At 43.4% G+C, this 18741-nt stretch overlaps 1 protein-coding gene across 6 annotated transcripts in view; it reads right to left on the minus strand.

Annotated features, from left to right (window-relative positions):
- Positions 1 to 18741, minus strand: part of COL22A1 (collagen type XXII alpha 1 chain) — a 263481-nt gene that overhangs the window by 162063 nt on the left and 82677 nt on the right. For all 6 annotated transcript variants that reach the window (XM_049819464.1, XM_049819483.1, XM_049819493.1 and 3 more), the window contains one exon: positions 3596 to 3670. In XM_049819464.1, the coding sequence (XP_049675421.1) occupies positions 3596 to 3670 (75 nt within the window). The remainder of the gene's footprint in view (positions 1 to 3595; positions 3671 to 18741) is intronic.

The raw sequence follows: 18741 nt of genomic DNA on the forward strand, positions 1-18741 counted from the left end.
CAGCTGTACAGCACTGTGACTTACAAACATCTGCTGACGAAGACACTATCACTTTCCAGAGTATGACTTTATAGCACAAAGTCCTGTTATTGATCCATACGTACCACAACAGGCCTTTTAAACTAATAGTGCCAAGTCAGTTGGAAGACCTCCAAGGTTTTTGAGGCCAAGCAGTTCCTCCTTCAAGGATATTCTGATCCCAGTCTATACAGTGGAAACTCACAGAGAATATTAGACCTAAAACTGGACCCTGAGGAGGTCTACCACTGTCTGTCTTCTGGCTTGTTATTCCCTCTCCTAGAAACTTCATCATTATCTCCTGCTAGCCAGTTTCTGGCTCACTTACACATTTATTAGTCTCTATTCCTTTTCACTTTAGCAGTGACTTTCAACACAGTAGTCCAACAAATGGTTGCTGAAATCCAGATAGATGAGATTTACTTAGTTCTGCTTGTCTAAAGAAAAAAAATCACCTGTCTTTTAAAAGGAAAATATCAGTTTAGACTGCTGGCTCTCCTCCAGCTCATAATGTGTTTTTTGATGCAGTTATTAATTTGATTATGCAGGGAGCCATCCTCCCTACCCTCACCCCTACTCTCAGCCTAACAAAATCCCACGCATCTTCCACCTCTCAGTCACACCACTGGTTCCCTTCACCTCCCAAAGTTTTATAGCTCATTTTATGATTTAGCTTCTATTTTTACTTCTACTAATCCAGAGTGACTCAATTCACATTCACTTAGCTGCGGACACAGACTTAAAGGTAGCAGATCATGCTATAACTTGTCTGCAGGTAGGGTATACAAGAAAGGGCTGGCTTTGGTGATGTTCTGTGTGAAATAATTGCCTGTGCCATCTGCTGGTGCATTTCACCCAATAAAAATATATGAAAAAAAAATCCCCAGAAAGGCTTTGGTCCCTTCTACCTTCGGTTCTGATGTCTTGTCCCTGTCTGACAGAGGGAAGAGGTGTTTAATCTGAGAAGCCTTTTAATACAGTCTTCCCTGTCCCCAAAATGAGATTTACTGCGGCTTCCAAGCTTGTGCAAGATGTACCTATGAAGTTCTGCGTGAGGAGCTTGCTGGGCAAGGATCAGTTTTGGTTGTCATTAAGCTTCCAAGTGGAGCACCTGACACAAGTGTGTTAACTTCAAACCCTTGAGCATATGAGGACTTGGGTAGCAGAGGAACAGCCTCCCCCTCGGTGCTGTCACCGGTCCATGCACAGAAAACCCAGAGCTGAACTGCTCTCACAAGTGTGAGGGAGCAAGAGGCAGGCTGCTCCTCAAAACTGAAGTGCACTCCTCTTTGGGGCAGAACACAAAAGCCTTTCAGCAACCACTAACAGCACAACATATCCTTTTGGAAGAGGAAACACAGCACACTAAGCCAACAGAAATTTTCCAGTTCTTTTAGCTGGGAGAAGGCAATGATTTTCTGTTGGAACTGGACCCAGGAACCCAGAATCTTCAGAAAATGCTATAGAGTATGTAAGGAGTACATAAGGAGTGGAACAGCATTTTGGTCCTATACTGATCCATCTCCAGCAGCACAATGACCCTTAGCAGACCCAGAATATCCATTCATTTTTTTCCAGAGAAGAGGCATACATTTTCCTAACCACCAGGAACAGGAAGAAAAAGAAATGGTTGTTGTCTCACTATACAGGAGCAATCAGGAACCTTCTACAAATCCTCTCGTATTGGTGGACAGGGGCCAGAGATGTCACTTTAATTAAATACTGCAACAATCCTGTTATTAAGTCACTGCATGGCACGGTGAATGTTTACGCTTTACAGTGAAGAGAGGTTCCCTAAGTCAAATAAATGACAACCGTATCTATCAGTCAAACCAGGGGAACAGACATGTTGTAACAAATGAAATTCTGGTTAGATATTAGGGAAAAAAAGTACTCAGTGTGATAGCGATCAAACTGGAACTAGTTGCCCAGAGAACCTGTCGAATGTCCATCTTTGGAGATACTCGAAACTAACTGTATGAGGCCCTGAACAACCTGGCCGAACTTCAAAGTGGACCTATCTTCAAAGTAGGCCCTGCTTGGAGTAGCAGGTTGGACCAGATGATTTCCATAGGACCCTTCCAACCTGAACTGGTTTACAGATCTAAGACAGCAAAGTCATCTTTTAAGTTAAAATGCTGAATATTGACTTACTTTCTAGGACGGAAGTGGGATTTGAAGATAAAAGGAAAATTAAGTCAAAAACTTTAGAGAAGAGCATAAGTATATGTATATACATGTATAAATGCATATATGCATCTACACCTCATTCTACTCAAAACTTTTGCACCACACTCGAAGTGGGATTCCTGTCCTTTACACGTATTTTTAAAGTCAGATACAAGCATAGAATCTACTAATTAGCACTTGAATTAAAATGCAGATAATCACGAACTAGACAGAGACAGCCTTTTGCAACTCCATTCTTCTGGAAAGGATCATACAGAAGATGAACATCTGAGGAGGGACACAATCCTCCTACTCATCCTGAGCGGTAGCTTCCACTGCAAATAGGTTCATTCAGAATCAGGAGGGCTATTTGCTGAATAGCTCTACTGTTTGCACAGCCCAGTGACAGGAGGACTGTCAGAACAGGTTAATGCAAGACCCAGTAACAGGCAGCAGTTGAAAATGGGTGTTTGGGGATTATGAGTTTGGGCCTAATGACCAGAAAAGATGTTATCACCCAGCATTATCACAGGCATAGATGTAATCAGACTGCAGCCAAAATAAGCTGCCTACAGACAGCACAGTTGGAACTGATATTTCGTGCAGGCAGTGAAAATCCCCCAATGAAAAAACTCTGAGCGAGTAGCAGAGCTGTCAAACCTTGACCATTTCTACTCATAATCAAGTTGCAGAAGAGCCTCTGGCCTCCCACTGCAGTGACTTATGTTCTTGGGTCAGTCACAGATATTCCCAGTACATCCTTGATGGGCAGATTTTCTCTGCCAACAGCTCAGTCTTGGGGGGCTGAAAAGAGGCGCAGCCCACGCATATATCTGACAGATTAAGTCCTTCAGCTGGCTGGAAAGATATATCAGAACTCACAGAAACGCGGAGATATCACCAGACTGGCTTTCCTCTTGATCTTTCACTGGCGTTTCAGAAAAGATGGTTCTTTTTGAAACCTTTTGTCTTTTTTTTTTTTTTTTTCTTACGTACACATATATAAGCATTTCTTCAGTGGTAATTACCATTGTGCTTGGATGTCCCACAACAATCACAGATCAAATAAATGGACATTAAAACTCACCAAATGTGGAATGGTGGTAAAAAAAAAAAAAAAGTCATCTCCAAGACTTATTGCAGTCCTCTATCTACTACACTAAGCTTCACTGGTTTTTTAATTTGCTGTCATATCAAAAGAAAGCTCACGATTAATTTGCTGTTGACTGTCAACAGATAACTCTTTTCCAGCCCTGCAGTTTCTAATATACTTCTCCACCACTGAATGTGTGTTGGATTAAGAAAATGCCAACTAGGAAACGTGTAGTGAATCAGAGCATCACAGTAGAAACATACAATTATACTATTTCAATTCCCAGATGTACAGCAGAAAAGTGTGCCTCTTTACCTGGAATCTCATCAGTCCCCCCACTGGTGTGTTTGAATCGATCTCCTTCCACGTGGACATTTGGACACAGGACATCTGAAAAGCCAAAGAACCAGTACAAAATTATCACAAGTAAACACATCATTTTAGAAGCTATAGAACTAATAAAGGTTGATCTCCTGGGTTTCGTCCAACTCTTGCATGTAGTCCCACAGCAATAATTCTGTTCCCAGTCTCTGCATGTCCTAAATACCCTGCCGCTATCCTATCCCCTAACCACATGCTGGGTAAGAGACCCAATACACTACGTCTGGTTTTGAGCCACTTTTTGCTGACTGGCCAGCCAAGAAGCCAAACAGAATAGACACCTGAGCCTTTCCTTGAGCTAGGACATCACTCTGGGTTTTCCTCTTTCACCGGTCTGTAAATCTGCATGAAAGTCACAAAAACTTAAGAAAAGATAGAATATGATTCCACTCTCAGATTGGTTGGAAGTTCTGATGGCCCAGCTGACATTGGGGCGCTGCCCAAACTTTTCAGAAAGGACAGCTCCTACTCAGAAAAAACTCAAACCTAAAGTGCTAAGATAGGAAAGGGAATCCAGAGCACAGAACAATGAAGGGACTTTAGTCACACCAAGGTCCCATCACAGGCCAGTGTCAGAGACAAAATTCCTCTGTTAACACTCCTCCAGGATCATGACTATTTATGTGTCTGCTCCTTGAGTTTGTTCAAGCAGAAAGCAGAGTTAAATATGACTAAAACTGAAGGATATTCACCCCTACACACAGGTTCCAAAAATGTAATGAGAATACTCAACCTTTGTCACCATTTCTCATGCTTCCAATTAGTGTCAACACAATTGCAGGTAAATGCTTTTCTGCAGAGAACTGTCTACCTATCCACGTCTTTCTGCCATATCTTTGAAGCAACATTTATTCATGCTTTGTTTTCCCAGATCAATAGGTAATTGCACACTTGTAAACAATGGGGACACGTAGCTCAAGTGTCGTGGTTTAACCCCAGCCAGCAACTAATCACCATGCAACTGCTCGTTCAGTGGGATGGGAGAGAAAATCAGGGAAAAAAACTAAAACTCGTGGGTTAAGAACACTTGAATAGAGCAGAAAGGAAGAAACTAATAATGATAATAACAATAATAAAATTGCAATAATAATAATAGAAGGACTGGAAGATACAAAACAAGTGATGCACAATGCAATTACTCACCACTCACCAACCGATGCCCAGGTAGTTCCCCAGCAGCAATCCCCCCCAGGCCAGCTCCCCCCAGTTTATATACTGGGCATGACACCACATGGTATGGAATACCCCTTTGGCCAGTTTGGGTCAGCTGCCCTGGCTGTGTCCCCTCCCAACTTCTTGTGCCCCTCCAGCCTTCTTGCTGGCTGGGCATCAGAAGCTGAAAAATACTTGACTTGGTATAAACACTACTCAGCAACAACTGAAAACATCAGTGTGTTATCAACATTCTTCTGGCACTAAATCCAAAACATAGCACTATACCAGCTACTAGGAAAACAATTAACTCTATCCCAGCTGAAACCAGGACAGAAGGAATCGGTTTAATGAGAATATGAAAAATGAACCCCTGACTTCTCTCTTCTTGCACAGCCCCACATTTATGTCCTTTCTCTGACGTAAAGAACAACCAGGTGAGGACAGCCAAGTCCCATTCCTTCATTTGCACAGTTGCACACATGATGATACACATATTCTCTGCAGTTGCAATACTCATCTTGATGCATATGGTATTTAGCATCATCTCCACCTGGTGTTCAGTACTTTATTCCTTCAGTATCCTTAATTGTGCTCGTAAAGGAGCAGCAAGGGCCAATTGCACCCTAAGGGTTGGGGAGCCAGGACCTGAAGGTGACCAAGCCCGGGTAACACCCTCACCAATGGGGCACAATCTCACAGGGCCCTCTGAAGACCTTCTGCAGCACGTCTGCCTTGAATTGTTTGTGAAGCTACATCCAAAATCATGAGATAAAAATTACTTTTATGAGAACATGGCCAGCATGCTCTGTATCTCTGCTCTGTATCTCTCCTCCTGCTTCCCGACTCAGTAAAAAAAATAATATTCCACAATGTTTGGTTAAGCCTAGCAATGAAATCAGAAATTTTTCCTGCTTTATTGTGCTAATGAATTTACAGTCCAGATTATCAGCTGCAGATGAGGCACTCTCAGCTCGGTGGAAAGAAAGGGGACTGTAAAAGCCATTGCCAGAAGCCCAACAGCCAACACAGCAATCAAAAGCAGTCAAACACATTCAGGCATCCCTTTACTGCAGCAGTGGGGGAGGCCAGAGACTGATTACTCATGCAAGTGTGTGTTAGCCAGGGTATTTTCGTATTTTCTTTGGATCATATTTAGGGTTGCTGCTTCTACAGATAAAATTCAGAGTAGTCACTTTGGTTTTTTTCACCACACCAGGAACCAATACTGATAGATGCACAGGGTGACTTTGTGTAAATTTTAGCCAGAGGTCTCTTTTGCTCCCTGATGCCTGGTGGTTTGAAAGCCAGGATACGTCACTCAAACCCACTTATGTCTTAACATTAGACGTGTGAAAACATGTGGTAGTTTCCCCTCCATCAGAAGTCTGCACAACTTCCCAACACAATAAGAAAGCTCTCCTCTGCTAGGTGAACTTTAAGAGTAGAACGATTTTTAAACCATTAAGACTTGCAGGAGCCAAAGTTAGGCCACCTCTATTCCCATTCAAAACTAAGCTGTACTGACAAAAGATTTGCTTAGCAGTGTCAGAAGCCCTGTGCAGATGTTATACGGATCCTTTAAATTTTTGGCTTTGCTAACAGCGAATGCTCTTTTGGTTACAGGCACTGAGTCAGTGCAGTAAACAGCACTTCTGAGCCCTAGGCTCAGAACTGGAAGATGTATGGCTATGCAGTAAAGTAAGGAACATAAGAAATCGAAATGAGTAAAATTTCCCCAAATAAAGAGTAAACAAATGGAAGGCATGAATAAAATCACAAAAATGTCATTCACTTCTGCCGCTCGGGACTCCTGAGAGATACACAGACAAGAATAAAACATCTCAGACACGGCAGTGTACCTCTTCATGCAACAGGGAGGTAATGTCTGAATTATAGATATATAAATTATCACTCCACAATCTTTAATGATATCGCACACCCTCCACTAGGTCCAATTAGAAAGAACCATGGCTTCCTAGCAGGAAGGGAAGTATAAGGTAGCGAAATCTTCCTGGTTTTAGCTCCTATTTTGGAACCAGGACTATACAGCAAACTCACGCACTTGGCCTTGGCGCAGAACTGTCTTGCCACAAAAAACAGAAATGCCAATGTTAATAATATTATTCTCTTCTTCCAGCTCTGTCCTTTAAATCTCTTATTACATCTTAGGGTACCGTGGCCTCACTTTGGCCTTCATTTTACAAATGTCCTGTGCTCCTTCTGGCTTCTCCCTTTCTGCCTGCATCTAAGGCACAAGCATAAACAGTCCACAAGGGAAAGAAAACAGCTGCAATGCTCACTTTCCAGCTACAGAATAATTCACAGAGGCACAAAAGAGGTGAGTGCTTTACCATCCAAGTTAGCAGCGTGGCTACTTGTGTCCAAAGGAGCAGCGTGCCAGCCCGACAGCACATCAATTGGTCCCAATCGAGTTTCATTGCTACACCAAGGGGTGCATTGATAGGAAAGGCAAGATAAATCTGTTCCTCTCCTGCGGAGCATTTCTATGAGATCCCTGATATAGGTGAACACTTTAACACCGAAGAAGAGTGTTTAGGCCTATTCTTTCTGCTACAGCCAGGCCAAACTTTGAGCAAACACTCGCAGTGCTTGGAGGATTTGAAGCGATGAGCATCCACCACAAATGGCAGTAAGAGTAATAAAATCTGCACTGGAGCTACACCTCTACAAATTTGTAAACATTTACAGATTTGCAGAAGAGAAGACAGAACTGACTTTCAGCCACCGGTCCTTGTTACGTCCTCTCTGGCCATGTCATTCAAATCTACATGAGCTTGCAGTTGCTTTTAAATACATACTGTTTAAAACTACTTCCTTGGCTTCAACTTTATGTAATATTCTGTCAATCCTTTGCTTTATCTACAAATTTTGTCAGCAAAGATTTTGCATTTATGTCCATGGAATTTTTTAGTAGCACCAGAACTGCTATATAACCCTTTCACAGTTGCACTAGAAACGATGACTTTCCACTGACACCTGCTACAAGAGATCAGTCAGCTCTTAATCCATTGTAGAGTGTTACTTTTTAATGCAAATGTCATTCAATACGCAATAACAATGCCTAAGAACCAATGTATTATATCTAGGTAGTTACCATATCAACCAAACTAACTCTCCACAGAAAGAAATTAGTTTTGTTAGAGATGACCTCTTTCTCCTAAAATTATAATCCTTGAATAGGGATACATAATAATTCCTATTCTGTAATACTTTATTCACTGCCTTCGACGTCAATTATTTTTTTTTCGTGAGTGAGATCAGGCAAACTGTTCTATAGCTATACATATGAATCATTTTCCATTTTTTAATAGCGATACATTATCATCATTTCAAAGTCCCATAATTAGTATTGTACTATGAAGCTCTATGTACGTAGGCTTGCAGACGACACCAAGCTGAGTGGGATGGTCGACACGCCTGAGGGATGGGATATGACCACAAAATCCTCCTCTGAATCCTATTTAGCACTGAACAAGCCGACTTGGTTTGTATGAGCTTCTTGTTCAAGGAAGTACAATGTAGTTTTCTGAAAGTGATCTAACTGCAGATAACATCCTTTTTTGTAAGCAAGTCATACTGAGATCTGTTTAATGATAATGAGTGATTTAAGCCTCACTTGTACATATCATCCTTTAGAATATTCCCTACAGAAAAATCCCAAAGCTGTCAAATATTTTAAAATTAAAAGAGACAATACGTCTTACAGAGTATATGCATTATAAGAGACATGTCAGAAGAGCATGTCAGCTCAGGAACTTTCACTAGCATTAAATTAATATTAATAACATATTGTCGTGAAACCATAATAATAGGGCTGTGAGGTTGGAAAAGAACAACGTGAATGATCTGATAGTTTACGTCTCTTCGCCTCCAAGCCATTTCAAAAGAAAGTCAGGGAAAAGGGATAGAAAAAAGGGAAAAGCAAAAGCAAAACAGAAAAGAGCAGAGAGAACAAGGCGGGGGGCGGGGGGAGGAGGAAGGAAGGAAGGAAGGAAGGAGGGAGGGAAGGAAGGAAAGAAGGAAGGCTACATTAGAGAGAGGAGATGAGAGAGAGGAAAAGGAAAAGAGGGAAAGAACGGGAAAGGCAACAGTAAAGGCAAAGGCAAAGGGAGAAGTGCTAGTTTGACACATAAGATTCATTTAGGGTCTATAAACGTACAAACAGAGCAATGACTTTGCACTGTAGTGGGCTATTAAATCTGTCAAACTCTCCCTTGAAACTGAAGTGAGACAGATTGAAACCATAAGGCACTTTTTCCTTTCTGACAGTTCCTTTTTCCACCTCTGGACTGGCTTACATGAGGAGGACACGAGGCTCTCCCCCCGCTGAGGGAGACCCAGCCTGCGCACACATCTGCCTCGGGGCTGAGCAGTAACTCGGCCAGACCCACCGGGGCAGGTCACGCGTGGGGGAACGGCACAGCCTGCAGCCCCGCAGGACCCCGCGCTGGTGGACCGTGGTGTTCTCCCCTCACCCCGAATCTCCATTTCTCTGTGTACCCTAGGAAGAGCAAAATTATCGGAAGGACTGCCTTCTCCATGAGTCCAATCTGAGTGGCTGTTTCCTAAAATACCCTTTTGAAGGCAACTCCCTCACTTGGAAAGTTTGGTTAAAGTCGCGGCATCGTGTCTCTTATAGCAAGCCCTGGCCAGGAACGGTGTGATCCTGCTGCCCCTCAGGGCTTTCTATTGAGAAATCTTCCCTGCAAAGTGCTCAGCACAAACCCCAGTTGCCAGCCCTCCATCCTTTTGTCCTTAGGACTTTGCCGAGACAGTTTCTTCATTTTCATTTTTATTCTTTCAAGAATAAGTAAGCCCTCAGCTGCCAAGGGCTCCTCCAGGGACTTGTGTATAATGAATGCTGAACACGTGTAGCTGTCAAGTTACACAAGAATAAAGTAGAGAGGTGAGACTAGAAACACAAGAAGGTTAAAGCAAACGTTATTTATTACCATGTTTCTTTTTTTTTTTTCCAAAGTGAGAATTTTAGGATTCCAGAATCTCAGCAGCACCCAGTGCATTGCCAGACACTCAGCTACTCTCTGCATCTCCACCATTATTCCATTCCCACAACAGAAAGTCTCCACTTTCTCTCAAAAAGCGTGATATTCCCAACCTAAACATTTCAGTTGTCTCATCTGCTCTTTAGACCACCATAACTTCTGTCCACGGGTAAGGAAATAGTCTGGCAAGTGCAGGCCTCATTAAAAGCTGTCTCCTAAAACTTTAGACCCGACTTTAAAATATTTGCAAGGAATAACTATTCTTTAAACGCTGTCCAAAGATGAACACTGAACCGTGTGTACTTTTCAGAGCTAAACAATAATAATCTTGCAAGAAAGAGAGATTTAGGGGATTGGGGGGGGGGGGGGGGGGGGGGGCACCTGTACAGAGCAAGCTTCTTTTTTCATGCAGTTAATATTGCAAATTTTTTCTACATTGAAACAAATTTTCCTATTGACACCTACACTTAAAGGGGAAGGGCCTGGTGAGAAAATTTTTTTCTTAAAGTTGAGAAGGTTTCATGAAGGTAGTTTCTCAGAGGAGCTTTCTCAGACCCCATTAGCTCTGCTCTTCAGATACTTAGATGGTTCGCTGTGCAGCAGTTCCTCCAGCACACTTAACTCCCTGCAGTCAGCTGATGACAAAAGTGACTCCTATATATAGCACTACCTTTATTTGTCCTTTTTTTTCTTTTATAAAACATTGTACATGGACCATTATGAAGCCTCAACATTTAGGGGGCGGGGGGGTGTCCCTCTCTTTTAAAAATACTTCTTTTTTTAAAAGAATACCTCCACGCTCTGCCCATATTCACTAAATACTTTTTGCAAATGTTCATTGTCAGATATTCTTTCCCAGCGAATGAACCGAACCTTAAAGTGCCACCCACCCTTGGAAACAAATTCATAAGGAAAAAAACTGGCTTATTTTTCAACTACAGTGGTGGCACTGACAGTGTAATGATACTGCAATTGCTTCTATACTAACATTACAATTTGTAGCAAGGTGTAGGTAAAACAGAGCATCACAGCAATTATATGATTCCACCTTGCAGTTCAATGCCTTATGCAATTCTCACTTCCTTTCTGAAATCACACTGTATCTTCACACTGTGAAGTTTAAAGTCCATCAATGCCAGGAAAATCACTTGTTCACGGCCGCTGCAGCCAAGGTGGATTCTGCCTTTTTCCCTTCAAAGAACGCCTACATTGATTATGGATGAGGGTTCCATATTTGCACACCAAGGCACTCTGTCACCACAGCGATGGGCCTCGTAAATTCTCACGATGAAACAGAAAGGGAATGACAAACCCTCCCCACTACACAGCTTACAGACTGAGCAAACACAGCTACGGCCCCCCCTGCTCCTCATAATATCCCAAGGCTGTCACATTTTTCCACTGAAACGTTATTCTACAAATGCACCAACACCCAGCTGAATTGCTCCGCAGACTCCCCTGGCTGCGGAGAAGGTCCCAAGTGACTGCAGTGGGAGTGTAGATAGATAGCAGCATTCGCAGGGCTCCCCCCTCTTTATCAGCACACCAGCCAGAAAATGTGATTCTTTGAGTAACCACAGTGCCCGGCACTGGTCAGTAGATGATAGATTCCACACAGAGGGCAAGCAAAACTACTACGAAGTATTATACCCCAGAGAGCATTCATGCAACTTATATTTAAGGTCGCAGGCAAGAGGATGCTCTTCTTTGGCTCCTTCTATAGGAACAAGAGAAGCGAGGCTCCTTCAGAGAGCAAATCAGAGCAGAAACCCATTTTAGGTGCCCTGATTTACCCCCGAAAAAGCTACTCCCTTCCTATTGGTTACAGGGGGAACCTAAGGACACATGGTTCCCAAGTTAGACATCTATCAAAGGCACCACAGTTACATCCATCCAATTAAAACAAGCATGGTTGGGTGCATTCCTGGGCACTGAGGCCGAGGCATGTTCAAGACCATGTCTATGCTAACAAATGGTCTCAGCCTCCAAAACAAGGCAGCTGCTGACCATGAAGACTCCCTGGCATGTTCTAAGTACCCATCTGGGCCCTAGAAATGTTCCGACAGAGTGTTAGCTTGCCTGGGCCAAAATGTGCCAGACACCGGTGCAGATGAGTGCATTACACTGCCCAGGACTGCTTCTGGCCACGTTTACGGTTAGTAGTTTAGGTAAAGCCTGTAAATATCATCCTTTGCTAAGAGCTCTGTAATAAAGATCAAAAAGAGCCTCTTGGGCAAAAATGCTAAATTCATTTTATGGTCACAGGTCACCAATTTTTAAATGCATTCAGTTCAAACAAGAAAGCGGGAAAGGGTTTGAGTGCACAGCCAAGAAATGTTGTATCCTATTTAAGTAGGGACAGGGGAAATACAGGGAGTTCTGGCATTTGCAAAACACTTGAAGTCCTTTTGAAGGTGAAAAAAGAAAAAAATTGTTAAATTCTTCTCCTACACTTTGCTTCCTGTCCTGCCTCACTTACACAGGAATTGTTCACATAAATGTGAAAAATATTGTTTTCCCCACAATGTGGCAGGCTGTGCTATGCATTTCTGCCACCTTCTCACCCTGGATCCAAGCTTTTCTCTCTTCTCCATTTGTCACCGTCCACTGCCTTTTTTATTTCTCATTTCTGCCTGTCCCGTGCTCTGGATCTTGATTCCAAAAAGGACCATCCTACTACAGGTACTCACACCCCACCATCACACGTGAAGTGACAACTACAGAACCCCACCAAGGCAGGGAATGCTGAACAGCCCAACAGCCCTATGTCTAGGTTGATACCATACTCTAACCCTTAGCCCATCTTCAGATGTCCTTTAAAATTTCCTAGAGAAGCTCCTGAACCTTGGTGAGGACTCATCTTTCCAAGAGATACCTACACTGCAGGATTAACTGATAGCCTCTCCCTCTCTAACACACCCCCGAAAATGCAAGAAACTTGTCGGACGCCTGACAGCAGACATATTGTCAAGAGGACTGATGTAATTAGCACCATTTAAGTGAGCGGCATACAGAATTAATTTGCACGTGCTCCCACGGGGAATAAATGGCACTATGGGAACTATGAATATAGCATCAGGCCTCAGCACTTCCAAGCTAATTTTCTTGTGTCTGCCCCTAAACAAATACACAGACTGTGTGCCAAGGAGCTTGTCGGCAAACAGCACAAGGTTTTGAGGAAAGCAATTAGCAGCTGCAGTGCTTTCCACCCAGGCTGTGAGCTGATTGCTACGCTGGGGCATGAGTCCACCCCTTTCTCTCCGGTTCTCCCATCTTGGGAAAGAGGTGAAGCTTCACCGTGCAAAGCGTGCTTGATCCCGGTGAACCGCAGGGTTTCTCCTGAGTGGCCAATCGTTGCCTTAGCAGATAAATTGCCATGAAAATGTCTCCATGCTGATGACCCATAAAATACTCAACAGGACGACAGTATGGAGTTGAGTATGGAGCACATCCTCCAGGAGCCAGCAGCCACAGCGACAAGCCCTCTTCCAGCGGCTGCTCTGTGGGCACAGATGGACCATGTCACTCCTGACCCAGCTACCGAGCTCCTTGGGACAATTTTAGCTGCATTCGCTGCCTGTACTTCATAGGCTAAAGACAGCAGGGTGCTGCATGGCTGAGAAAGTTTCCCGTTTGGCTCGTCTCAGGTGAAGAACAAGGATTAAAGGTACTACTCACCTGGCTGTGGGAGGACAAAGCTACACCACCTACCAAAGTGAGGATCCCCGAAGTGCAGGGAGATCAGCACATAGTGCCTCTCTAGGGATGCAGATGAGGATGAATAGGCTGTGGATAGCAACAGAAAGCATTCCAGGGAGACTGTCTAATCTGCTGACCGTCTCACGGCTGTGGAACTGCCAAGCATCCGAAAATTCCTTTGTTCTCGCTCACCTTCACACTCATGAAGTTTTATCAAATAAGGCTTTTCTCTTCCTGGATTTTGCACCATTGGATATAGATCAGTTCCAATATCTATCAATGTAATGAACAAATGAGACTTCTATCATCCGTAAGAAAAGCTGAACTGAAACACCTGTGCTTCATACTCCTTTAAAAACTTGTAAGGATCAATACTACATGTGCAAGTGTCGATGTAGAAATAGGAGGAGAAGCATCTCCACTAACAGAAGTGGATCTGTCTTATCTCTTTTCATGTGCTGTTAAACAAGTTGTATGGAAGCAAAATTTTGCCAGCAGCAAATTTCACAACAGGGAGATGGTAGCAACAGTAGCGAAAAAAATGCTAAATCTCTTATAGCAATGGCTGGTTTTAAGATGGACTCAAATGTTGCAAAAAGCTATTGACACAAGAGAGAAGATGGTTTTTTTTTTTCATTTGGTTTTTAAAGTAGCAATTCTGTGTTATTCCTGTAATTGAAACAACTGAGATTAAAAATAAACTCAATGCGAAGCTTCGGTAGGTTGGCTCTCACTGAATAGGAACATTACAATATTTTTGCTATAAAACTCCATCAATCTCACTTGCACTTGGCATTCATGAAAGGCACATTCCCCAAATGAGCCCAACGGAGCGGTACAGCTACAGAGCTGCCGAAGCCATCCGTTCCCACTGCTGGATGGAGGTACAAGCCAGTCTGTCCATTATCCTCCCATGTGCCACAACACAGTGACAAGAGCATAGAGTCTCCTAATCTGTGTGCTGTCAAAATGGTGAGGTGCCCAGTTAGGGTTTATAACTGATTTTTAAAAAGCAAATCCTGAGAAGATTGAAAACGTTAATTTATTTGTTAAATTGCTATGAAAACAACGGCTTCACCAGAGTAATAATAAGAAATCCAGGTATGGCATTCTGTTACTTCAGAGTAGTTACAAAAGTGAATTAATTAGAAGCAACTTGGTTCAAAGCTGGAGCCTTTACAGCTGATCAATAAATATACACTGGTTGTACTCAAATAACTTTCAAGAGAGAAATATAGCTCAAGGACATGTTTAAGAGGCACTCTGACTGGCATTACTCTTCTGGTGTAATTACACCACTGCAAATTGAACAGTATCGTCTTCCACGTGGGTATTTTGGGGGGCTAACTGTAACAGTGGCTTTGCAACTCGAACCAGCAGCAATATAATTATATCACAAGAGCAAAGCAAGGAAATTTCCATATAAATCTAAGGCTTGACTCTGGTTAAGAGCTTGTTTTTGGTTTTGTAAAGAATTGTAACATCACCTTTGCAAAATAGAGGGGAGTTTAAGATAAATAAGTGATTTTAGTTACCTCTTAGAAGAAGCCAGGATAAATTAACATCCTGGCAGAAGGGCCTGGATGCACTTCAGCAAACTCAGCAGTTTGCCTGGTTGCAGTCCACATCCTTCCACTACCTGAATTTGACCTTTCATGGGCAAGACGCTGAACTGGCCACCCAGAGGCAGAAGGCAGCAGTGGGCACGTGCAAGGCCCCATCACCAACTGGAGAAACCAATGCGACACTTCTTTGGGGGTAGAGCCCTTCAGAAGAGATTCTTTAAGAGCAAACCGTCCCTCTGATAATCTTCATGGGGATAAACCTTGGGGACATCAATGGAAACAGCGTAGGGATTAAGTGATTGATCCTGTGAGAACAAGGGCTTGTCCCAGACCGGGTACCACCACAAGCTGTCGGCTTTCAGAGCTCAGTAAACTCTCTGGTTCTGCCTTCCAGTACGCTACAGAGTCCAGCTGGAAAAAGACATGGTGCAAAATGACTGAAGGGATGGCAGAATCAAGCCCAGTGCCTGCTTCCTTACATGCAAAGAGTTTAAAAGGGTCATTGACATCGACGTTTGGCATCTTTACAGATTTCAAAACCTTTAAGGGACTATCTGGGTTTTACAGCTCTCAAACACTTAAAAAAAAGCTAGGCTGGAAGCATTGGGTTCACTTCTGACTTGTGTTTGGAAAGATAACTTCAGTCCAATGTTAATTTTATCCAAACAGCCTTATCCACCTGCCAGTTCCCATACTTTCTAAGGAGGTCTGCATGAGATCTGGGCGCTTCACTCCCATGGGAACTTGCAGGAATCTCTCTTCTGAAGAAGCAGAGGAGCAGTCGAAAGAAAAGCAACTAAGTGGAAAATGCTTTTGAGGGCATCTGCCCCCTCCTCTCTCCGCTACACAAAGGATGTTACAACTGGAGCCTGGAAAGCAAGCGCTTGGGGGCTATAAATCAAAGCAGGCACAACCTGAGCTCTGTTCCTTGAGCCAGGTGCACACAGTTCAAATGCGTTCTTCCTCTTCCTTTCCCCTCCTACAGAGTTTTCCCCACTCAAAAATGTCAATCGCTCATTTTTAAGGAGAAAAAAAGAGGTCTGAAATGATGCTTCAGACAAGACAACTCTGCAAGAAGGGCAGAGGGAGAGAATCAAGCCAGAGTACAAAAAGGAAACAATTCAAGAGACGGAAAGCATGCGAGTATCAATCAGCAGCCCTGCTATTTCTGAATACTGCGGTCCTTATTCCCCACTAAGAGCCTATCTGTGCCAGAAAAGCTCCCACTTATCAAGCCCTGTGCCGTAATACAGGACTGCGATACTGTGCAATACACCTGTGCCATCTTATTCATGTATTTGAAATCAAATTGTGTTACTCTTCTGCTAGTCTGCCAGCAATACAACCCAAGCCTCCGCACAGACATGCCAGGATGAGTTAATGCCGTAAAAGTTTCAGCTACACAGCCACAAAAGGTACACCGCAGCGTGAGAGAATCAGTGCCTCCAGAGGACCCGCAAACTCGGCACATGATTGTACCCGTCCCCGTGGTTCCTCTCGAGGGAGCCGAGCATGCTGACCCTCTGAAGGAGAACATGGTTTGCACCAATTTTTTTTAAATATATTAAGTAACTGACATTTTGAACTGAAAACAGAACTTCTTCACTTTGCAAAAAAAAAAAGATCAAAATAAGACATTTTAATAACTTCAAAATTTTTTCCAGTCCCTCTCCATCACCCAAAACTTATCTAAATTGGCTTTTTCCAGGAAGTTTCAATATTGATGAATTAGCCTTTTCCCTATGACAGGCATTTAACTAGGAGGTCCCAAACCAATTCTGAGGTTTCTTTTCCCACACAATGGAAAGTCCGCAAGCCCATGCATGCAGGGGTATATGGTATGGGAAGCGGCTAATTTTACCTGCTGCCAGTTAGAAACGAGAGATTTGAAATTGATGTTTAAATCAGAAATAAACTAAAACTTGCAGCTAGAAGTACAGTATTTCAGCTCGAGAGCCTCTGATGAGTCCTGAAGGACAACTTTCAGCAATTGTTCATCCTGCATGCTCCTTCCCAGTCTGAGAAGGAAAGCAGTTTTCTTCAGAAAAGCTCTTACGGACTCAAGAAAGGACACGTTTGCTGTCAAATGCCTCAGCAGCAGCTCAGCAGAACTGGTCTGTAGTGAAACCGATCTCCAGAAGGTGTCCTTGCAGAGTCACCGCACATTTTAAAGCACTGATTCCCACAGGTTTGGTGGTGTGGGTGTTTTTTTTTTTAATTTGCACTACCCTATTTTTTTTTTTCAAGGACCCCTGCATTTCAAATTTAGGCTGAGTAACAATTCCTTTTCTTCCTTCTGGACCTTTTTTTTTTTCCCCTAAGTGATGCTTCTGCAGAGCATATACTGGGATATGCTGCATTAGCTGGGGCTACGTAGCTGTGAAGTGGGATTTCACAGTCAGCTCCCCCTCCTCAGTCTGCCTCACCCGGCGTGGGGGTCCCTGTGATCTTCTTCAGCACGACCCACCGCGTCTTTCCGTGGGCCAGGTCACCGCTGTTGGCTCCAGCCTGGCACTGGGTCGATACAGTCATGCCGCCTCAGAACCCCCACTGGTCTATGCCTTTGTACAGTGCTAAAACGAAGCTGCTCTCCTTGCACCAAAGAACCACACAGGCACTGAGAACTGGGCAGTCTCTACTTATTTTTTCTACTTTATTTTTTTTTATTTTTTTTCTTCCTGTCACATCTATTATTTCAGATATTGCTGCCCCTTTCTGCATTAGCACAGAGGCAGATTATTACTAGTATAGTCGATACCTAGGAAAGTAATCCTTTGAGTTCTTTAGCACTTATTTCCCACACTTTATACAGAATGTGTTGGGCACAAAGCAAAATAAAAGCAGGGAAGAGCAGGGACAGAGCTTGGCTGGGATGTTTATGTGTCTCTACACACAAAGAGGGCCCAGCTTGAAGGGTTCACAAACACCTAGCAAAGGACAGGGCAATCAGATTTAGTTTTTATCAGGGAGCACTACAGAAAAGCATCCCTGCAGAAAGCTCCCTGAGGGTCATTCCCAGTTGCCCATAAGATCCAGAAGCCACGGGGAAGGTGTGCGGGTGCGTGCTGGAGAGGAGTTAGGCAGCTCTGCAGCTACTGATCAGTGCAGAGCTGTTATCTGTCCTGGATCGGAGCATCTGCCCCTCGTGGGCTGTGGGAAAGTAGTATCAGAGCTTTACCTGCTAGAGAAGTTGCCTATTCAGTGAGGTTTGGTGTGCAGTTACGCATTACCAATGCAGGCGGAGAACTGGAAGAGGAGCTAATGTTATCATAGGGACTGCAATGCCTAAGTTACCATCTACGTTTGCGGGCTGGATTCCTCCCCTCTTAAAGAGACACTTGAGCCTTAACTGAGTGTGGCAAAGGTTTGTGCATGTTTACCTGACCTAGTTTGCAGAGGTACAGCCTTGGGGAGTGGACAGAGATCGCAGGAGAATGAGTTTGTGCTTGCAGAAGTGTATCAGGGCACGTGCTGGGCTGGGACTTTGTATGTGAAAGAAGGAACAGCGATGAAGTCTGCTCCAAGATTATGGCTAGACACATTAAAGCTTTTCATTAGCGTTTTCTGATAAGATTATAAATATCCTGTATAATTGCCATTAGCTAGAGTGGCCAAAAGCATGAAGTGGCAAAAAGTA

The sequence above is a fragment of the Accipiter gentilis genome, chromosome 2 (genome assembly GCF_929443795.1).
Source record: "Accipiter gentilis chromosome 2, bAccGen1.1, whole genome shotgun sequence".
NCBI lineage: Eukaryota > Metazoa > Chordata > Aves > Accipitriformes > Accipitridae > Astur > Astur gentilis.